We start from the raw sequence: 24,038 nt of genomic DNA, 5'->3' as shown, positions 1-24,038 counted from the left end.
TTAGTCATTTATCGAATTCTTTGCCATATTCCAGAAAGAACTTTCGGTGGTCCATTTGGCTTATCGGCACTTACTTCAAAGGCATTTTGGAGAGTGAGAAAGCCACTGGCATTGAAAGTCTCAACAGAGTTTTGGGGACTAGACGCAACTTTTATACACTTTTTGTGCTACTCTGTCGTGTGTGTGTGTGTATGTGTGTGTGTGTTGTGTACTTTGATGCAGTAGTGAAATCTGTTCTGGTGAGGGAAATGAGTGGTTGAACTATTAAAGTTTAGGATCTTAGTAGATACCAAATACCCTCACAATCTTTTCCTCAAGAAAGATTTTCTTTATTTCAGTCATTGTGAACTCTGACCTCAAGTGAACGTATTGTGAAGGTACATATTTTACTCACCTGGCTGTACGAACAGATCTTATTTAATGAAGGGCAGGAGTAATTACCTAAAACCCACTCTCATCTTTAGAAATGGTCTGGACTTGTAAAACACTGCATATCAAAAAACCGGGTTAAAAAAAGAAAAACGATTTTCATCCGTTCGGATGCTATTTAAAGAGCTAGAGTTTTGTCTAAGCTCAGTGCTGAACTTTTGAAACCTTAAAGTGAACTTAGGGTCTTGTTTTAAGCGACTGGGGATGACATATGGATGTCCCATGAACCTGCCTCGTTCACATTTAGCCTTTCTTTGACCTGGGGGAAGAAATCCCAGTAGCTCAAATGGGGAGAAGCATTTTATGCCTAGCCTTCATTTTTTTTTTTAAATTTTTATTTATTTCTAAGAGACAGAGACAGACAGCGTGAGCAGGGGAGGGTCAGAGAGAGAGGGAGACACAGACTCTGAAACAGGCTCCAGGCTCTGAGCTGGCAGTCAGCACAGAGCCCGACGCGGGGCTCAAACCCACGAACCGCGAGATCATGACCCAAGCGAAAGTCGGACGTTTAACCGACTAAGCCACCCAGGTGCCCCATGCCTAGCCTTCATTTTTAAAACAGATTGGCTCCGTATCTCCTTGTTCTAGTAATCCACTATATATTGAACAACAGTATGAAATGGTGTGGAAGAGCAAGGTTAGGAATGTAGAATGGCCCAGAAAAAGTGTCAGAGATTGCTTCTGGTCCCACAGGAGAGTGCTCGACTCTGGTTCCATCAGGAGACTTCTCATTGGAACCTCCATTTTTTAAAGAGGAAATGAAAGAAGAGACTCTAGTCATCTACTCATGGGCAGAGTGAGAACTGATCGTTAGTGGCCTCTCTGAGATAAGCAGAGTGAGTACACAATGCAGTGGTATTCTAGCTAATGAAGACAAGTGGAACATATTTTAAAAAATTTCTTAAAGGCATGTAAAAGAAAGATTCCAGTTTTGGTACTAAGATTTGGAAGTTTCCAGAAAATGAGTGATACCCAGAAAGTAAAGAGAGGTTTTAGAATCAGCAATGTTTGAATGAAAAAAAAAAAAAAAAAACCCAATCAGAAAGAATGTCTGATTCCTGGAACTTCACGTAGATCTAGGCTTGGTTTGAGATCAGACTGATGTCATCATGTTCTGCTACACTGACAACACTCTGGAATATTATTAGCTTTATCTGGATGCCTTTTGTATCAAATTCTTGACCTGATTTTTGTCCCAGTTTCTCTTTTATATCATTTAGGTTTAATGCTTCCTTTAAGAAAAAAAAAAAAAAAAAAAAACCTTAAAATTCTAATGAAAGCCGGCTGACTCTACCATGAGTAATATAAGGAAATCTGTTTTGCTAAGGGAGTGACAGAATATTGAAATACCTGGTTTTATATTTTTATGTGGGTTTGGCAAATGCAGTCTGAAAGTGGCTAATATGATACCCGACCTGGTGTTAATAGCCAATGATAATTCCATATGTACCACCTGCTACCTGTCAGGTTACACATTCTTTCTTTCTTCCTTTTTTGGCACGAAGGTTACATTGAATGTGAACGTGGATCTTCATGGCTAGAGTAGAGGTGAGCCGTCATACATTTCAGATGAGGTAGAGCATTGATGTCATGATCATCTTGGCGTCTTTGCCACCCTTTCTTCCCAACTCACCTCCCCCTCTACAACTCTTGAAAAGCCCAACATGCCATCCTGAATTTATGAACTGGGGAGAGAGAGGGATGGAGACAGGATGAATCACAAGAATCATGTGGAAGAGATATTCAAGGGGGAAAATCTTCCTGCTGAAAAGTACAATAAGAGAAATTTCCGGAATGTATATATGAGAGGGGGAAAATCCATTAGCCAAAATGTGGATTTGTTAACTAATTGTGTTACACCTTAGCGTTTACATGCCACCAAGTCATCTTTCTTTCTCCCTAATAAGTTGTCAGGACTGTCTCAAAACCTAACTCCATGTGGGCCACTACTGCTTTCTCTCAGTCCACTCCCACTGGGATGTATTGTGAAATTGGCTGGGTAAAGCTGGAGAAAATACCCAAGAAAACCCAAACGCAAACCCAAGCTGAATCATTTGTGTATCCATACATTTGGCTCTTTCCCTCTAGATGCTCTACTGCAGATAGGATGGAGCGTGCTCTGTCCAACACTTTGGGGGGGGGGGCGCCTCCTTTTCATTCAGAGTTTAACCATTAAGCACTTTTCTTGCTTTGGCAAAACAGACCCTCACACGTTCCCGACTACATGGAAACTAAGTTTCCTATTATAACCATAGAAAATGGGATACGGGGAATCTGAAAGACAAGCACAGCACATCACAGTGGTTTTTCTCGAAAGGTAAAGATGTTACTAAGGATCTCCATGGCCATGCGTGTAGTTTTTGACAGAAGATAATTTTAGCCTCTTATTAATATTATTATTCCAGCTGTTATGTTCCTCTGAGTCACGATGAGACACACAGAAAGCTCCCTTTCTTTTAGGCTTTAAAAAATCTTCCTAAAACCATTTTAATCTCCTCAGGTAGAAACCAAAGGCAAAGGCTATGGTTTGGCTCCGAAAAGCTGTCCAAATGTCTTATGCTTTCAAACTATCCAAGTAATAATAGCTCAGAGAAGTTGTTGTACTTTTTCCAGGTGCTTTCAAAATAGTTTTCTCAGTCTGGTTAGTCAGTGCAGTAGCCCCCCATGCTGTAGCTGGGGTCTAAGATAAATGCCTCTCAGGGCAGAAGCAGGAGCTGCCTGTCAGTCTGACCCCTTGGCATTTACTCCTGGCAGTGGCCACACGCCTCTGAGGGGCTAGTGACTTCTCAACTTGCATCTCCACTCTGGGGGGCCTGGGTGGCTCAGTTGGTTGATCAGGTCATGATCTCATGTTTCGCAGGTTTAAGCCCTGTGTCAGGCTCTGTGCTGACAGCTCAGAGCCTGGAGCCTGCTTCAGATTCTGTGTCTCCCTCTCTCTCTGACCCTCCCCTGCTCTCACTCTGTCTCTCTTTCTTTCTTGCTCAAAGATAAGTCATAACCATTCAAAAACATTTACACTTTCATCCCCACTACTAAGCTAGCTTGTGTGCTAACTTTGTCAAAAAATAAAAATGTTGACTGACTATACCGGCTGACTAGTAATGAGGAAGTATGTGGTGGCGACCCCGAGAAAATGGTTCCCCTTCTTCAGAAGAAGTTGCTTTTGTGTGTACAGTCCTTCTAAAAACCTGCATTCCAGTGATAGACAGCGAGGCACATTTCAAGTGGCTCCTTTCTTTCGGCCCAACAACATTTTGGCCGCTGCTATTAGTGACTTCGCTGAGTGGGAGGGCCAAGGAGCTCTCGGTTTTCTCCCAGGTTGTATGTCTCCTCCCTTTGAAAGTCTGATCACTTCCCCTGCCAGAACATGCATTTACCACTCTGTGTTTCTAGGTCTGTCCTCAATCTGTGTGCCTATCTGTTAAGCTTGCCTTGGACTTCCAGATTCCTGCCTTGCCTCAAATTTTCAAACGAGTTATCTACCCCTATCTGAACTCTCCTCATCCTGGCTTATTTTTCAGGTCAAAATTGAGCCTCGTGCTCAGTTGTACAACTATACAGTTTCACATTTTCAAGTGCACAGATGCGTATGTTTCTTTGAGACTGTACTCTTCAGCATTAAAGAGGGACCCTTCATTGTAATCATTACCGAATGGATACAGTACTAATGGAACTTAATTGTTTCCACTAGATGGATCTCGGGTATTTTTGGCAGCCAAAATGAAAATGATTCCAAATACCATCAAAGGGGCTTATAAGCACCCAGCATGCACAGAGTGTTTTGATATACAGTGGAGTGTTAATATCATTATCTCTCCTAATACAACATACGGTTACTTTAATCCTCTCCCGCCTCTGTGATCTTGCAAGATCCGACGGATAGAAGGCAAAGAATAAAACATTATATACAAGGAGACAAAGGGAGAATTAGTCCCCATCCTCTGAATGTGATTTTTTTGATGATTTGAATGTTGGCTTCAAATATGTACCTTTATCAATACTGACTTCTGTATCTTCCACGCTAGTTTGAGTTTGTATGCGACATCAAACATACCTTTTCACACATGTTCTTTCCAGATTTTTTTTAACACTTACTTAGCAGTTTATAGAAGGAAGTGAATGATCTCCTCAAGCTGCTTACAAATTAAAAAAAAATCTGTGCTTATTAATTATGCAGGATTAGTCTAATTATAATTCAGCAAATTAATTAGCGACAGAAGGTGTTCTGAAACATTGGAGTACATTTGCATGTTAAATGGAGAGGCTAGTCTGTAATATATGTAAATTTATGCATGGCTTCATAGTTTAATTTAAAAATTTGCAGCTGCATATGGTATGGGAGCAGGTGAAAAGTCAGTTTTAGTTTAATGATGCTAACAAACATTGGATGGTGTCCTGTCTTAGCAAGAGAATGCACTCATATTTGCTAATCTACGACTCTGTCATAAGAATATAGCATTACGTAGATGCTCAGACTCAAGGTCATTAGTGAGTGGACTCATAGGTGCAATAAGTATAAAGCTAAAACCTGCAGAGAGAAAGCGATGATAGGAGGGACCCAAACTCTGAACTCTGTTCGCCACTTTATCCGATATTGCATATTGAGTCAGTCTGCCTTAGTTTCAGAAGGAAAGTCACCGTCCAGCCTGTGTAGAAAAAGGGTATCTTTCTGCCCCACCGTTATCTACTCTGGCAGGTATAAAAGAGTTGTCCAACCTTGATTCCCTTTCCAAATATCCACATTTGCACTTCATTTCAATTTCCTGGAGCCGTGGGAAAGTTATTACCAAGTTATGAATTAATGGTAGGGTAGAGAGTTTTACACATTGGCCTCAACCATCTGGCAAAACAGTAAAACCAGCGGACCAGGCAGCAGCAAAGGGCTCTTGGTGTAATTGGTGTTCACTGCTCAGCCTAGCATAGATGAGCTTCACAGGGAAGCAGAGCCACGGGAGGGGGAGGGGAAGGCTGTACAAGGGGAGAAAGGGCGGTAAGGAAATAGGAAGGTAAGGACCCATTGAGCTGATGGCGGGATAATAACTTCATTTCTCTCCTTCATCCGAGTCATCGTGGCGTTAGAGAGGGAAATAGATTTGTATTCCAATTCTGAAGTCTCACTGAGTGATGCTTCCTGAAGTCCGTGGGTAACACGTTCGGTTTCCCTCTGTCATTTTTCTTTTTCTTGATCTGAAAGGAAAGGAAAGGATCGGGCCAAAAAGAGGATACGGGTTAAAAACAAAACCAACCAACCAACCAATCAAACAAAAGAAACAAGCAGAAAATCTGCAACTGCACACATTGCAAAGATCTCTCCAAAGACACTTTCTGAGAACAATTGGAATTATAAACACGCTCTTAGTGTTCTGTTTCCCTCCAATTCAAGCCCAAAGAGTTCAATTATTATTTTCATTAGTGGTGTCAGATTTTCATCCGAGTGCAAAAACAAGGACTTTCCCTTGGAGATTCTTTTCCAACGAGCCTCATGTTGCCAAGTAATGGAATTCAGGGGAGTGAAGATGTGTGTCTGATTCTAGAAGGGGGAAAAAAAAAACCCAGCACATAACCCCGGGTCCTCAGAAACTATAGTGTGTTACTGGTCAGAAGTAAGTGGAGAATCAACATGGCCCCTTGGTTTGGCACCTAGGCGACTGCTGACAGTCAGCTGTTTGCCACTTGAGCTCTCAGAGACATTCACTTCAGAAGAAATCCTGAAATGGCTTGGAAATTAAGTCTGTCAATACGGAGCCAGAATTACACAGTGGGGAAGTCGCTCCCTCCTGGTGCCTAAGTGAATACAGCAGATCCACTCGTGAGGCAACGGGTTTGGTAATGAAGGATCTATTGCCAAACTGAAATGCCACTTCCAGGAGCTTGTAATTGGAGTGAATGCCGAACAGAAAATGATTTGATGAGGCTTGCTGCCAGTTAGGAACCGAATTATTTTGCATGACCGTAGTTTATGGAAATGATGATGAGGACTTTGACCCACCGTCTTCTGCTGTTGCTCTCTTCCTACAATCTGCTGTGATTAGATTTAATGGCATTCTTTTTCTTCTTTTTAAAATATCTTTCCAGGGCTGGGGGACTCAGTCAGTTGAGCATCCAACTTTGGTTCATGAGTCTGAGCCCCATGTCACATGAACAGTACAGAGCCTGCTTCAGGTCCTCTGTCCCCCACTCTCTCTGTCCCTCCCCCACTCATTCTCTCTCTCTCTCTCTCTCTCTCAAAAATACACAAACATGAAAAGAAAAACAATAAAATAGGGGCATCTGGGGGGCTCAATAGGTTAAGCATCTGTCTTTGGCTCAGGTCATGATCTTGCAGATCATGAGTTCGAGCCCCATGTGGGGGTCAGGGGGCTCTGTACTGACAGCTGGGAGCCTGGAGCCCACTTCGAGTTCTGTGTCTCCCCCTCTTTCTGCCCCTCCCTTGCTCACTATCTCTCTTAAAAATAAACATTAAAAGAATTAAATTAATAAAATAAAACTATCTCTCCCCTAAAAATCAAGGGAAGATCTTTAAGTAGAGCATATATTAATACTGGAGAGATAATCAATGCAGAGAGACCAGATTTGAATTTATGGCAACTCCCTCTGGTAAAATGTTGTTTGGAAAATGGGCCCATTTGGCCCATACTGGGGAAGAAGGGGGCAATTCCGGGGAGGGTGGCATAAGCTCACCTATGGGAAGGTGAGGGAGCTAACTTGCCATGTCCCGGGGGTTTACCCAAACACTTGGCATGGATAACTAATCCTCACTGCTGGTGCAGGGAGTCATGTCACAGAGGAAGAAACTGAAGGTCCCTAATTTTTTACAATAAATACAAAGCAAGCAAAAAATAATAACAGTGATTTCAGAAGCCCTGGCATCATGTGGCAATGACTTGGTAGGGACACCCCAGTGAGCCATCACATATAAGACCGAAATCATCTGCTGCCAAAGAAATGAGCTTGCTGGTCTATTTAAAAATCTCCAATGTAGGAGAGTCTCCTTGGTCCCTTGGGTAATGCTTTCAAAATTTAGCTTGGTGACTTGACTCTCAAAAAATGTTTTCCTTGAGAGCTTGTTTGGAGGTTCTAGCAGGGGAGTGCAGCTACTCATATACCCTTGAGTGAAGAACGGTCCTCCTCTATCGAGGAAGGTCGTCCTCTTCGACCAAGGGCACAGCTTCAGGAGGGATGCACATGGAGAGGTGAGGGAGGAAGGGGACACCCGCCTACCCAGCCAGATCAGCCAAATCAACCCTGGCAATCAATGGGGTGACAGATGTCACAGCCAGATCGCCCTCACATCCTCAAAAAACATTTTCCAAGATTTAATTCAACTGCTCATGTTACACATTTGACTTCCAGCATTTTCTGTCTCCATGGTCTTTTATTTTTTAAAGTTTATTTATTTTGAGAGAGACAGAGACAGCATGAGTGGGGGAGGGGCAGAGAGAGAGGGAGAGAGAGAATCCAAAGTGGGCTATGCTCCGCCAGCACAGAGCCCGATGCGTGTGGGGTTCGAACTCATGAAACTGTGAGTTCATGACCTGAGCTAAAACAGAGTTGTACTTTTAACTGACTGAGCCACCCAGGCACCCCTTGTCTCCATAGTCTTGATGGACAAATGGCCCCTTATCTTCATTATCCACTCAACTAGTCTCTTATGTTCTTTTTGTAGAAGGCTGCAGCTTTGGACCATGCCATCTTTGGACCATGTGGGTTTTTGAGATGTCTTGTTTTCTGATATCTGATAGACCTGCTTACCTTCCTCTTCATACTCCAAAATAGCCACAACATTGTCAGAGAATGCAGGAATGATAGACATTTTTGTTTGTTTGCTTGTTTTGTTTTGTGACATGAAGAATAACTTAACTCTCATTTCCATAGAGTAAGATGAAGGATGCAACATGATCCCCCTGTAGATCATTGTGGCCCTAGTCCCAGAAACAAAGAGCCACTTGGAAGTATGTCCTATCTTTCTCTTCAAAAGAAGCATGGCCAGGGTCTCCTGGGTGGCTCAGTCAGTTGAACATCCAAATTCGGCTCAGGTCATGATCTCATGGTTCATGGGTTTGAGCCCCGCATCGGGCTCTTTGCTGATGGCTCAGAGCCCAGAGCCTGCTTCAGATTCTGTCTCTCCCTCTTTTTTTGCCCCTCCCCTGCCTCCACTCTGTTTCTCTCTCTTTCTCAAAAATAAATATACATTAAAAAATTAAAAACAAACAAATGAAAAAAGAAGCACAGCCAACCTCCCACCAGAGCAATGTTTTTCTAAGAGTCAGACAAAGCAGAGCTCCTCTCCTAGCTCTTCCACTTATTAGCTGTTTAACCTTGGGCAAGTAATCTAACCTGTCTGAGTCTTGTTTATCTCCTCTGTAAAATGGAGATGTTAATTCTCCTACTCTCAGAGGTGGGTGAATTAAATAAAATCACACATGGCACATAATATGAGGTCGATAAATGTGGGTTTTTTATTTACTGTTATTATAATCATCATTATAATTAGTCTTTCAACCATGGGGAGTTTAGAGGGGTTGAGTGTAGTTGTAATCCAGAAAATTTAGTGCTTAAAGACCTTCTGTAAACTTACATTTTTCAGATCTGAAATGACCTCTCGTTGAAATAGTCTAAGCGAATAAACTTTAATGGTAATAAAACTCTTCCATAGGGATGTCTGTGGAGGTTAAAGATTCTGTGCCTACTCTATTTGTGTATTTATATTTACATTTTAAGGGATTGTTGCAATAAATAGATCATCTAGAAGATCCACTTATAAAAATGAGTATTTGATTTAGGCCTAAAGATCCCAGTCAGTCAACAGTTTTCAATTATCTCCCCCTCCCATGGACCTTCTTGATCCTTTGTATTGGCTGTCATCTTACCAAGCAGATGTCAAGTACCAAGCATTCCCAGATGCCCCACTGTCAAGTTTTTAAGGGATAGCAAGAGCCAATGGGGAGTTTGACCTCCCTGAGTCTCTTAATTTTTGTGGACTTGAATGAGTCTTCATCAGGCCCTCAAAGCTTCAGGGCCCTTTCTTCCTTGGGCTGACACCTAAACAATCAATAGATTTATCAAGGGCAATGGCATCTTCAAGCATGGGGCCCACTGCTGCCCTTCATCTTACTTTGGCTGCCTGGATTTGGATTTTGTTGCAGGCTTTTGGGTGAGGAAAATGTGTTCTATTGTCAGAAGGTTTAAAGAGGATGGTACAGTTAAGACCTAGATTAAAGCTGGAGCATTATCATCATGTTTTTTACTGGTCTCGAGTGGAAACCCAGCACTTAAGGGTTTTCCTACCTTATAAAGCAGCATGAGCAGCCATGTTGGCCGTTCTGAGTGAGAAAATGGCCCCCATGGGTGTGTCCATCCAGCGTGGCCCCTCACTCTGCCTAGTCCCCCAAAGGATACAAGCTTGACAGGGCCCTGGGGGAAGAGGGACAACTGCACATTTCTTTCAAATATGACTGTATGATATACAGTCATATATGGCCTCTTCCTCCATTTGACAGTTCTCAGAAATGGTATGAGTGTCCTACAGGAAAGGAGTTACCTTCTTTTCAGAAGTACACAAGCCATGGGAGCCAATTGTATTTTCATTTATTGGACTCTAGGAAAGGCGGTGTCATAGTTAATCCAGATAAAATGTGTCTTCGTCAAAAATCAATGGACTTAGGCCTTTAAACACCTACATGGTTTGTGAGGCGTATCAAGTCTATATATGACTTAGGCTTCAGTGAGCCAGCCTGCGCATGGGGCCATCGTGGCAGAGAGAGAGAGAGAGAGGGGGGACCAGATATAGCACCCCCTGCACTTGGCTTTTGGAGAGTGTGGGGGTATTCCCATCTTTGTGGTGTTACAGAAATTATTTCTAGGATAAGCAGAATTAGATCTTTTTTAAGGGAAAAAGTTTCAGAGTGAAAGGTATTTTGCATCTTATTTTGTATAGAGGAAGCTTTTATCTAATGGTAGCTGTTACTAGTGCTAGGTTCACATTCTATTGATATACATCCCTGTCTAATCTTTTCCTTGAAAGTTTGTCATGCCTTTCCCACAATCCTTCCCTCGACACTTTTTGGTATTGCAAATTTTTTATAAGACGCTGAATCTTGGATTTCAAATGACCTCTACCACAGATCTGGACAAAATTATGCTGGGTTTTGTACTAGTCAGATCATTGGTTATAATTCTGGAAGCTGGCATGAATACTGAGTAATTGCCCTTCCTTGGATTTAGAGACACCTCCCTGTGCCCCTCCTCCCACCTCTGAGCCATCACTCTGCACCCTATTTGTACAACCAGTTTTAAACTCAGTTGCCTTTTGGGAAGGGCTCAGGACACGTCTAGACCCACCCAGGAACTTTCCTTCTACTCTTGAGCAGGGCTGCGTGTTCCAGTATTCTGGAGATTGGGAGAAGAAGAGATTTCTGGGGTACTGGTCAATCCCATGAGATCGTAGACCCATCTTCAGGGGTCTCCAGACTCCTCTCACAATCTGAAGAAGTATATTTCAAATAGTTTGATTATGTGCTCCATGAGGGCAAAGATTTTGTCCATATTACTTGCCATGGTGCCTGAATTTTTATGGAATATACTTTGCAATTGCACTTTGCAATTGATCAGATAGGTGAATACATGAATTTATCAGGGACTTTCATTAGTAGGCATTGACTTCCATGCCACTATCTTTTACCTAATGTTTTCCTCTTGGGATGCTATAGTCCTCTCACCAAGAAACCAGAATCCTTCACCTCATTCTCTTTCTTTCCTCCCCCTCCCCCTCCCTCCATCCCTTTTTCCCTCCCTTCTTATCTCCATCCCCTCCTTCCTTCTTTCTTTCCTCCCTCCCTCTCTTCCTTCTTTCGGCCCTCCCTCCTTCCTCCCTCCCTCCATCTTTCCTTTCTTCCTTCCTTCCTTCCAGACCATTTTCTGAATTTTTTTAATGTTTTTTTTTTTTTTTAATTTCTAGGAGAGAGAGAGAGAGTGAGACAGCGTGAGCAGGGGAGGGTCAGAGAGAGAGGGAGTCACAGACTGAAACAGGCTCCAGGCTCTGAGCTGGCAGTCAGCACAGAGCCCGACGCGGGGCCCGAACCCATGAACTGCGAGATCATGACCTAAGTGAAAGTCGGACGCTTAACCGACTAAGCCACCCAGGCACCCCTTCTGAATTTTTTTAAACAGCTGTTTTGAGATATAGTTTACACACTATAAAGTTCACCCATTTAAAGTGTATAGTTCCACGGCTTTTAATCTATTCACAGAGCTGTACAAGCATCACTATAATCCAATCGGTTCAGGAAACATAGAATGCCAGATGGAACATGCCGTGAGAAAGATCCATGTTCAAGTCCTTGTTTTTGCCACTTAGAAGCTGTGTGATCTTGGGCAAGTGTCTTAAAAATATGATACCTTTGTTCTTCACAGCTGTGAGATGATTCATCAGTCATAAAGTTGTAAGAAAACAATGATGCATTGTGTGTGAAGCACCCAGCTCAGGCGTAGCACAGAGGAGACAAACTTTCTTTCCCTCCCCTCTGTGATCCCCAAACCCTTCAGCTGCTGGTCCAACACAGAATGGTGAGCAGGGACAGAGGTGGCTCTGGCCTGTGATGTTCCTGAGCCACCTTCTCCTGCCTCAGAAGCACGTAGAAGGGATCTTAAGAAAACGGACGCTCAGCAGTTTGCGTGCCAAGCCCCAGGGTACTGCCTGCTCTGACCAAGGCATCACCTAAGATGCCTCACTTTCCATCCATCAGCTGTCCTGCCTTTCCCCCCACCCCCCACAATGTCAGATCAGTGGGTTGACCTATCTCTCAGAAAACCCTGCAAACATCCCACTTGGACTTCAGTAAATCAGGGTCTTTTGGTCTACAATGGTTTCTTCTATCAGTGTAGACATTTCTGGAGGGCTCTCAACTCTACACATTTGACATTGCGATCATAGAACGCTAATGTTGGGACAGCCCTAGAGATCATCCAGTCAGACCCAGTGGAGGAAACTGAGGCCCAGAGAAGTGAGGTAACTTGGTTACATAGCTGGTTGGTAGTGGGTCAAGACTAGAATCCTGTCAGCATTTAATATATATTTGCAGAGTGAAGGAATGCCTTTTGGTCCATTATATTGCTTCAGCTCACCTAGGAACCAGGTGGAAATCCGATGGTTTGAGTTCACATTTTGATCCCACCTCTGTGTATCTATAAAGCAAGGGTAATCCTGTAGTTGTCCAAGTTGACTCCTAAGGAGTGAGATCAGAAGCCCTGCAAAGGGTACTATGCTGAGTGCTTATGATATTTATGTAGGCAACGTTGTTTGGAGAAAGTGGAAATAACATCCATCCTGATGAGAATCTGCACATTTGGTCTGAATCTTGTAATTCATTTTGGTTTCCCATTTCTGAGTGCAGAGTGCTGACATTTTCCAGGCAGCTCTGGCTTCGGAGAGATCCAGACCCAGGGGATTTGTTCCCTGCAAGTCACCCTGTGGTTAATGGATGGTATAGTTAGTAGAGGGCTCTGTAGCAAGCCCCTGAGCATGGTGGGTAGAGAGGGTGTGGGCGAGGGAGGCGGAAGACAGCAGTGAAAGGAAGAGAAAAAAATCAGATCAGTAAACCCCAGAATTCCTTTAAATTAATTTATAGTTCATGTATAAACTATCCAGGTCATGATTTCTGGAGCTAGCCATTTAGAAGTAGCGGTGTCTTCTTTTAGAAAGTACTGTACAGCCTAAGAGAATTTTCTCTCTCCCTCCGCATTTGACTTACCCCTCCCTCGTCTCACTTCCCCTTTGTGAGCAGAAGGTTATATCCCTACTGTGCAGTGGGCTGCCTAGGTTACAAGCTCCAATCCCAGGCCAGCAAAAGAGTCAAAACTTTCCATCCAAAGAACCGATAAGGGTCCTAATTGAAAATGAATTGAGCCTTTCGGCAGGCTCCTTGTTTCCCCCAATCAATGTGATTTCACGTAAGCATTTGTTTCTTTTGCACTTTTCCACCTCCCACACCATGCGTATAATAATGCCTTCGCGAACATTAGTGTCTTCACCAGATGCATTTCAGGGAGAGGGTAGGGCAGGTAAGGGAACGTCTAATGCACAGAGAGTGCATTATAAGGGGCTCAGCTGAAGCAAAACTTTCCAAAAATCAAGTACTTGGTAAGAAAAAGCATTGATTCGGTTTTAGGAGAGGAAAACGGTATAAATCACCCATGGTGGGAGGGCAAATGTGGTGAGAGAGTAGGAGCTATTGTTTGAAAGGAGACTCATGTGAGAAAAGCAAGTTTTATCGTGAGAACATCTCTGTGAGTTGAGAGTGGCGGTAGCAGCCTCTGCGGTGGATGTTCAAATGGAGGAATGTTTCCCCTCACAAAAATAAAATGTTTGAATTCTGTTCAGTCTCCGATTGCTGCGGGCAGACATTTCTCTGCATTTTAGGAAGCAAAGGCAGGTTGTGAATTTGAATGCTGCACAAAGCAGTGAGGGGCAAGGGACAAAAAATAAAAAAGCAGTGCAGAGCATTTTCTCTGCCCTGTCATTCCAGGGGTACCCAGCTAAAGACCTTGGATACCTTCCTGGCACAGGAAGCAATGCCTTATCCCCCCCAACTGCCCCCCCACCGCCCCAGCAAAGATTAAAAGAGAGAAGTGAAAAGCAGATGTTATAACATAATGAAAAAAATTTTAGCTGTGATTTCCAAATTCACACCCCACCTTATTCATAGATAGGGGTCAGGAGCACTTGGCCAAATATTTTTAGCAAATTTAGAGTAAAAGAGCCTCCGATACAGAGAATACTGTGAAGAATGCAATTCCACTCTCTCCTCCTTTATCATGTGCAGTTTATCTTTCCATCAGGGTTATAATTTTTTTTCTTTAAGTGCTACCTACAATTAACTGGAGAGCTCTCTAATTCTTTTGTGTGATTCTTTCAAAAAAAAAAAAACAAAAATAGACAGAAGGTCACTTTAAGAGCATCTCACCAGCCATTGCTTTAAAATAGAATTTTTGGAAGCATTGTTGATTTCTACTTATTTTTGTTGGTAAATCCTGGGGAAAAAATGTATATCTTTTCCTTTAAAGTTCTAATTCAAGGCATGGATGTGAGAGTTCTGGAGGGACTTTGGGACTGCGGTAAAATTTCGTTGTCATAGTAACAGAAAGGGAAGTAGGCCTAGCTCACCTGGGACTTTAACACTGCAAAAGCTGGATTTTTTTTTTTTTTTTTTTTTTTAAGGAAAAGGACTCTGCAAGTGAAATAAATGAGAAACTTATTGTGTTTTGAAACAAAATCCAAAACATTAAATAGGGAAATGGCTGAAAAGGCCACCCCTGCCCTTCTTCTTGTTCCATGTCCTTGTCTGATTAAAGGTGCCCAATTTTAAAACTGCACAGATAGTTTATTTCAAAGACTCTGGGCTTTAAAATGTGCCTTATGAATGATAACCTCAGACCATTATGCTGTGCCTTTGTATTTTTCTGGACAATCTACAGATGGTCCGAGAGGACATTCACACTTGTTATTAATCATAAAAGCCCCCGTGTATTCCCGCACAGATCTGGTCTGCCTTTGGATGGCAACTTACCGTTTTCTGATTTTATATACGTTGGTTAAAAATATCGGGGGCCCTTTTGTGGGTGGGGGGATTCATGTGAAGTGTGTGAGCATGAAGATGTGTGTGGCCAGCGGAGAGCCACACGCATGAGGAACCCTGGGATTCTGGGTGAAGTCATGCCATTTTTTGCCTGGCAGGAGTCACTACTTCCTTGGACGCCTTATTTTTGCCTTATTTTTGGGAGACAGACTGTCCTTGCAACTCAGGGTGGGGACAGGGGGCGTGCAGCGTGTGTATAACCCGGAGCCCCCTCTCTGTCCTCAACGGGTGACAGAACAGGCGTGTGATTGCAAACCTCCAAATTTGCAAATCGCAGTGGGTCTGGGCGAGGTGTTCCTTCCCAGGCCGGGCTGGCTGAAATTCCCCAGACCTTGAAACACAATCGCCTTCCAATCAAATCTCATTTAATGCAGATCTATTTCCTCTTAAAAACTGTTTACTCCAAAGGGTAACACAAAAGGTAACACGTTGCTTTCTCTTCACAGATTCTTTCTAAAATTTTTCCTCAAGTGCAATCAGAATTGTTTGAAAACAGCAGGAAACCCGAGGGACATGAGAAGGTTTCAGGTAAGGGGCCTGTGGTGCTTTCCTGTTAAATAAGTCATCCTGTTTTCCCCCTCTTTAGCACTTTCTTCCTTCTCTCTCTCTCTCTCTCTCTCTTCTTCCTGCCTTAGAAAACATTATTCGCCAATGCTGCTAACAATAAAAATAACTCTAAATGATAACCCTCATCCCGCAGCATTGAGGGTTTCTTCATTTTGTAGTGTTTAGGCCCGATTGCCAAGGCCCCAGGGGAGGGGCACCAACCCGTGCTGGAGATTTGATTTTAAGCCCTCGGGCTGCCCTTCGCACACACAGCTGCCCACAGCAGGAACCGTGTTCTTGATACTCGGCCACCTTGGGATTTTTCAAAGCGGCTTCTCTATGCTTTCTGCAAGCAACAGCCTCTTCCCTTCCTTTCCCACCGATTAACTATTCAGTGGTCTCTCTCGCAGCCTTTGGGAAAGCAGCAGCCTGAAGAGCCGTGGTCACTTTAAGATCGCGGCATGACAACAAGACCCACGGGGCAGTGACCCAGCTGCCTGGCAGTTACATCTGCCACCGGTTTCATCACCCTTGCCACTGATGTACTGAGGACGGGAGCTAATAAAAACACAGAGAGAGGCAAAGTGTGTCAGCTTGGAGATGAGAGGAAGTGCAGCCCCCCTCGGCCCCCTTCCTTAATCTTTGAAGGACCCATATTTAATCCACCAAAAGGCTTTCCTGCCATTCATACCCCGTTGGAATAGACAGCGCTGCCTTCCCCATGGAGAAATGGAAAACACATTAGACAATAGCATTCAAGCTTGGGACATAAAAAAAAAAAACAAAAAAAAAACCTCTGGCAGAAATGGAAGGGATAGGGGTTATTAAACTCACAGGTTGGGGGAGGAAAGTGAGGTTCTAGGGCCATAGTGACTTGCCTCTACTCACAGAAAGGATGTTGTGGAACTGGGAACCGGGAGCGTCTGGCTGCCCAGCCCCCTTCCACCAGACCGTGGATTTGCACTGTGTACAGCAGCTAGGTGTGCGCTTGGCTGTTGACTTTTTGAAAAATTATAATCACTTCTGAGCAAGGGGCTGCATGTATTCGTTTTACGCAGGATCGCTCTGATAATGTCGCTGCTCTCGGCCGCAGCTCAGAGAGCTTCTCGGGTTTAGGAACAGAGTCATTAAAGAGTTAACAGGGGGAGATGGGTGCACACACAGGGTGAGAGAGCTACTTGGCAAAAAAAAAAAAAAAAAAAAAAAAAATCTTGTCTTTTTTTCACCATGTGATGGCCATCAAACTCTCTTCCTGGCGCTGGCTCATTTTTTGTTAATTATTTAACGCTATTACCAGCCTTTTTCCTCTCCATCGCATAATTTTTTTGCCCTGCTGTGTGCTGTGAGGACAAATAGGAATAAAATGAGCTTTCCTGGGGACCAGACAGGAGGGTTGTACAGGGTGGAAGTTTATGGTATCCCATGTCCCAAATGCAGTAGTAAACCATGTCAGTCTGAAAGTGTTTGAGATTCAAAAGAATTCCAAAGCACCTCGATGACCACAATGACCTTGGCTTTCACTTCCCCATGAAACAGAGGTAAGGAAGAGAGATTGGCTGTTTGCCTTCCTCTGCCTCTGTTCTCCACCATCACCTTCAGAGAGTTTTACATTTGAGGATGCTCTTATAAATGTGAGAGAGGCTTTTAATAGAAAGCCTTGTCTTTATTTTTCTCAAATTTTGGAAACGTATCCACTAAGCAAATGCATGCTCATATTTCCTATACTTCTTCGGTTATTTGCTAAGTGAGGATTTCAATGTGCCTCAGCTTTCCACAGCGTGAGAATAAATATTGTTGATCTCAGAATGATGGCGAATTCACATCCAATGTGAAAATATTTAACTTCTGCAAAGAACGAAAAGGAATTTTTTTAAGCTTGTGGATTCTAATTGTCTTATTTTGGGGGTAGAGCTAAAGTCAATCAGCAGTTTTCTTTTGTGTTTTTTTATTGAGATAAAATTCAGAGAACATATCATTCATCATTTTTTTAAAAGTTTATTTGAGAGAGAGAGAGTGAGCATGAGCAAGGAAGGATCAGAGAGAGAGAAAGAACTCCAAGCGGGCTCTGCACTCTCAGTGTGGAGCCTGATGTGGGGCTTGAACTCATGAGCTGTGAGATCATGACCTGAGCCGAAACCAAGAGCTGGATGCTTAACTGACTGAGCCACCCAGGTGCCCCAGAGGGAACATCATTCATCATTTTAACCATTTTACATTGTGCAATTCAGTGGCATTTAGTATATTCACAGTGTTGTGCAACCATCACCACAATACAATTCCAGAACATTCATCACCCCCAAGTGAAACCCCATACTTCCCAATTCTCTTTTCTCTCCACTCACTGGCAACCATGAATCCACTTTCTGTCTCTGTGGATTTTTCTCTTTGGGACATTTTGGAATCATACAATACATGGCCTTTTGTGTCTGGCTCCTTTTCCCTTAGCATAATGTTTTCAAGTTCATCTATGCTGTAGCCTGTGACAGGCCTTCATTCCTTTTAATGGCTAAATAATATTCTATTGTGGAAATGTACATTTTGTTTATCCGTCCATTGACGGACACTTGGGTTGTTTCTACTTTTAGGCTTTTTTTTTTTTTTTTTTACTATTTTTATTTATTTCTAGGAGAGAGAGAGAGACAGCATGAGCAGGGGAGGGTCAGAGGGAGAGGAAGACACAGAATTTGAAGACAGGCTCCAGGCTCCGAGCTGGCAGTCAGCACAGAGCCCGACGTGGGGCTTGAACCCACAAACCCTGAGATCATGACCTGAGCCAAAGCCGGCCGCTTAACCGACTAAGCCACCCAGGCGCCCCATCTACTTTTAGGCTTTTATAAATAGTGCTGCTATGAACATTTGTGTACAAGTTTTTTCATGTGTGAACATATGTTTTCAGCTCTCTTGAGTATATACCTAAGAGTAGAATTTCTGAGTCATATGTTAACTCTATCTTTAGTTCTTTGAGGAGCTGCCAAACTGTTTTCCACAACAGCGACATCATTTTTACATTCCCACCAGTAATATACAAACGTTCCAATTTCCTCATCTCTTTGCCAACACTTATTATCTTCTGGGTTTTGCTTGTTTATTGTTTCTTTTTCTTTTTCCTTTTTTAATTCTGGCCATCCTATGAGGGTGACGTGGTATTTAACTGTGGTTTTGATTTGTCTTTCCCCAATGACTAATGGTGTGGAGCATTTTTTCATGTGCATATTGACCGTCTGTATATCTTCTTTGGAGAAATGTCCATTCCACATCCTTTGACCATTTATGAGGTAGTTGATTTGCAAATATTTTTTCTCATTCCATCATTGTTTTTTCTCTTTCTTGATAGTGCTCTTTGATGCAAAAAAGAAATTTTTATACTATGCTCAGATTCTATTAAGAGTATAATCTTCAATGAATGCTCTTGTCATGGAGAAAAGCCTTGACTATGTGCTATCATGGCCAAGTGGGAGACTAGTGTCAAGCTCAAACTATGGAACCAAAAAGTGATTGTAGGTAATCATGGTTGGGGGAGTGTTCTGAAGGAATGGTGACTTAGGAATTTCTGAAATACACATCTTATTCAGAATGACGAAGGTAACACTTTTAAACCGCATAGACAATTACTTCATTTTTCCACTTAGTTAAGTGATCGATCAAACATATTTAATCTGAAGCTTTCTTTTGTGGGAATTTTATCTGAACAGAATAAAAACATGAATCTTTTCTTACCAAACCATGATGCCAACCAAACTCCCTTTCCTGTCTCATCCCTCTTCTTTCCCCTGTCTCTAAAACACTGGCTGAACTGAATTCTTTTTCCGAAAATGACCACAAGAGAACAAAACCATTATATTACATTAGTTTTCTGACCTAAAACAAACCTTTCTTTAATTCAGTTCAAGTCCTGAATATCTTGGACGTTTATAAATACGTATGTCTATTTATCAAAACACAGTAGGTTTTAATCCTTTTTTGGCTCACACCCTTTTGAGAATTTGGTAAGGGCTGTAGTTTCCCCACCAAAAGCCACATTTAAACCAAGCTTTACTTAAAATATCAGGTGTTGCCGGACCTCTTGAAATGTCTCTTAGGGTTCCATGAACCCCTGATCTAAAGAAATGAAATTCATCTACCAAATAGGCATTGTCCATGTAATTTAAGCCTTACAGAGAGGACCTGTCCACTTGGGAATTCCCTCATGGTGTTCCCATTCTCTTATAAATGCCATCTGTTCCCAGGTGACCCCGGGATCCCTATCCTCAGACCTCACCCTTCCCTGGAGCTGCAGAAATACCATTCTACCTTCCTCCTGGGCATCTTCTCTTGTGTTATTAATGAACACATGTTCACAGCAGAACTCAATACTTCCTCTCTGGATCCGTGCCTGCCTCATTCACTGTTGAAGTATCGCTTCCTCCACCTATACTGGAGTTCAATAGTATCTGTTAAATCTGTCTCTCCTCCCGAAAACAACTGCAATAGGTCCCTGCTTCTACTCCTTCCTTGTCTAGTCCACCCTCAGCCCTACTGCCAAAGTTATCTTTGAAAACCTGTCACTCCTCTGTTTCAGATATAACTATCTAGACAAAAGCTAGGGTTTAAAAGGCATGGCTGATTAGTAAGTATCTTCATAGATACACCAGGCAGTGCTCTTCTCATGCATGTCTCCTGATGTTTCCAGATACTCACCACTCACTAGGCACCCCTCACTGGTTTCTGTTACATGTAATATTACTTGGAACCTTTCTACACATTCATCCTTCTGCTGAGAACCCTTCACCTCTCTCTCATTTGTGACTTCTACTCATGCTTCAAGACTCTACCTGGGGTGCCTGGGTGGCTCAGTCAGTTAAGCTTCTGACTTCGGTTCAGGTCATGATCTTGTAGTTCGTGAGTTTGAGCCCCGTGTTGGGCTCTGGGCTGACAGCTAGCTCAGAGCCCGGGAGCCTGCTTCAGGTTCTGTGTCTCCCTCTCTTTCTGTCCCTCCCTGGCTCACTCTCTGTCTCTGTCTCTCTCTCAAACATAAATGAACATTTAAAAAAAATAAAAAAGAAAAGACTACACCTGAGTGTCACCTCCTTTCTGAGGCATTTTCTGACTCTTCCTGACCTGACAAACTTCTGTTGGCCCCTTCTTCTGTGCCATCATACCATTCTCAACACACTTCTACTACACCACTGATCACACTGGCCATTATTTGTCTGAGAGAGTGCTGCTTGAGGATAGCTGATATGTTTTCTTAATTTTTGTGTTTCTCCCCAATGCCTATCACAAAACCAGCCACTCTGCAGAACTCGATACATTATTAGATACATTGTTACGAGGGAGAAGGAAGAAAGGGAAAAAAGCAAAGATTTCTCTGGTCCCCAACATATCTGAATCCATGGACCAGACATGCAGAAAATCATTTCTGCCCTTCTTGAAATGGAACAATTAGGTGAAACAGCCAGATTAACAGCTCAGTGAAGGAAATGAAAAAAAATTTATGTCTAGTTTAAGCTGACAGGCCAGCTAGACATAATGAACCCCATCCTTTATTTCGCTGCATTGTGGGCAGAGAGCAGGCAGTTGGAAAATCCAGAAGAAAATCAAGCCAAGACAAGGAGAAGTCAAACATGTTGCCATTTCCCCCATTCAGATTTGAAAACTTGGAAGTTGATAACAATCAGAGCAATTGTTGCCAACTCATTCTCATAGAGAGGCCGTTTGGGTCTGCTCCAAGTCACAGTGAAAACATAGATGCACTCGTTCATTCATTCGTTCCCCCAGCCAGTATTGTTGAGGAAATTCTCTGTGCCAGGAACTATCCTAGGTGCTAGAGGTACATCAACAAGCAAAACAGATACAATTCCCTGCCCTTGAGGGACTTACCTCGCAGTGGGGAGATAGCAAAAATATGAGAAATGAGTGATTTACATAGCTTAGCTCTGCTTCCCTGCGGTCTTCAAGTGACCTGCTGGGAAGCACAGGGTCCAGCACAAGGCCAGTTGTCTTTGTGTTGAGTGTCAGAACTCAGTGATGTGGTCAAGGACAGCTGAGGTAGAACTAAGTGATATCTGCCATTATAATAGTAGTAAGTGGGGATGCCCTTCCGCATAGTTTTCAAAGTTTTTTACAGCATCAGCTATAAGAGGACAATAATGTCAGGAGATCACTTACTTATTTGCTATTGGGAAGCTTAAAGGCCTGGATGCCATGATTTCCCCTTGCCTCTCTGTTTTGGGACACCTGGGTGGCTCAGTCAGTTAAGTGTCCGACTCTGGATTTCTTCTTGGGTCATGATCTCACAGTTTGTGAGATGGAGTCCTGGGTTGAGCTCTGCACTGATAGCACAGAGCCTGCTTGGGATTCTCTCTCTCCTCTCTCTGCCCCTCCCCTGCTCGTGTTCTCTCTCTCTGCCTCTCTCAATAGATAAATTAAAAATTTATTATTTTTTTTAAAAAGGAGTCAGTTTTAAACAGGATGATCACTGTAAAGGGCTGTGGCATTTTCCTTCATATAGATGGCACCAACTTGTCCGTTTGTCATTCTGAAGTTAGTAGCATGTACTTGAGATATCTCTCACTCTAGAATAATTTGAAACCATTTTCTTCATTTAAACTTAGAGCCTTCATGTAGTTTGGGTAAAGGCTATTAGTGTCATTTGCCAAACTTTTCTGAGTGACTCTTGTATGTCTCAGATTCAACCCTAAATTATTCCAGTTTTGGATTAGAGCCACCAAAATGATAATTTTGTATACACTTATTCTAGGGGGAGCACTGAGAAATATATACAGACAGGTCTCACCATCTGTTGCCTCAACAGATAAATGGTCAAAATATATGGAAGGGCCCAAGCATACATTTCTAATGAAAGGAAAGTCCTCTTGGAGCCAGATTGGGAAGGATATCAGTGCTGAGTTGACACCTGTTTGTTTATAGGGTTCTTCACACAAGATGGGTCTGCCAGAAGGGGACTCTGAGGGGCACATAGAGGGGGTGAGAGAAAGGGCTGTGCCTTGTGAGGACACATGTAACAGGTCTGCCAGACCTGGGAGGAAGAGGTGTGGGGAGAAGGGCATGAAAGACACAAAGGTCTCCTCCATCAGAATGAAGAAAAGAAGTGAGGCCATGTAAGCCCTGATTGGCATCACTGTGGTAGCTGGATGATGTGAGAGGCCTAGGGTTGGATGCAGTGGTTATTGCACAGGAACAACGGAGAAATTGATGTGGATGACAGAGACACCCAGCCCCCACAGCTGGGCGTCAGCCACTAGTCCGTGTGACTAAACAATGCAAGAGCAAAGGGCAGGCTGCTCATGTCTTGGAACAGGGCCAAGATCCATCCAACAAACCCTTACGATTTCTCAAACCCCCGGTTCTTATATAAAACTTTTTAACGGCACCACCATCTATTTTCCTTAAATAAAAAAATGTTGAATGTTTCTCTCACACCCACTGAAGAGGGAAACGAGAGTTTAAATGAACTCCAAATGGTAAAAATTTAATACAGCTCCAGCTGCCTGCAGGTTTCTTCAGTTCAAATCTTTCAATTCGAGAGCTCCTCCAGCTGTTCTGTGATCTCATGCACCATTGGAAGGTTCTGTGCTACCGAGCAGCCAGTTTAAAGCCCATAATGAAACTCACTTGACTTATGGCCTCTCTAATCAACAGGTGAGTCCATTATCTGGTGGTAAAACAAACCAGAGAGTCCAAGAAAGAATAATTATCTCTTTGGAGTCAGAGAAAACCCTTCAAGGGCCTGAAGGATATTTCCCTCAGTCTAGTGCTTTAAGCATGGGGAAGGCTTTCTGTGGGTCACTTCCAGCCTTTCTCTGTTTGGTGGGATACCCTTCCTCCACCCCCAACGCACGAACCTTTGGCGTCTCGAATGCGGACAGGAATCAGGTGGATAAAACGTTTGACTAACCCCCTAGGGAATGTGTTTTGAATTATTTGTGGGAGAAAAGGGAGAGAAGTGATAGCAAGTAGCTCCCTGTGTAACTTGTCAGATTTCAGTTAAGTGGAAACAAAGCTTAAATGCTCAAATATTTCAGGAGACTCAAATTTGAGCACCAAAACCTACCTCTGAACGCATTCCAGAGCAATGAGTTGCAGAACTTCCTGGAAAGCAAGGCCTTTTCAGTTTTGCAATAATACTGCATAGATTTTAAGCTGCTTATGCTCCTGCTTTGTGACGAACGACAGGTGATTCACAAGGTCCCCAGAGGGCAGAGTTTGGTGGAAGAGAATGGCCCAACCGAATCAAGAACTGCATCAAATATGTTAAGGTTCCCTGGTGGCTCTCAAAATATTTGCTAGTAAAATACTGCCCTTGACCATAACCATCCCACTTGCTATATGTTTTAGATGGGAAAAGCGATGGGTTTGATGGAATAAAATGAGATCAGATGGATGTAGCAAGTGTCCATGACCTCTGAGATGGGGGAAGTTTAGTTGTAA

General features: G+C 43.0%; 1 protein-coding gene across 8 annotated transcripts in view; it reads left to right on the top strand.

Moving 5' to 3' along the window:
- Positions 1–24,038, top strand: part of EBF2 (EBF transcription factor 2) — a 195,871-nt gene that overhangs the window by 122,617 nt on the left and 49,216 nt on the right. For all 8 annotated transcript variants that reach the window (XM_039250431.1, XM_039250435.1, XM_039250433.1 and 5 more), the window contains one exon: positions 15,509–15,590. In XM_039250431.1, coding sequence (XP_039106362.1) covers positions 15,509–15,590 — 82 coding nt within the window. The remainder of the gene's footprint in view (positions 1–15,508; positions 15,591–24,038) is intronic.

Source organism: Hyaena hyaena, unplaced genomic scaffold (assembly GCF_003009895.1).
Source record: "Hyaena hyaena isolate Hyena2069 unplaced genomic scaffold, ASM300989v1 scaffold_370, whole genome shotgun sequence".
NCBI lineage: Eukaryota > Metazoa > Chordata > Mammalia > Carnivora > Hyaenidae > Hyaena > Hyaena hyaena.
Note: the sequence above shows the minus strand (reverse complement) of the source record. Positions and strands in the feature narration are given on the sequence as shown.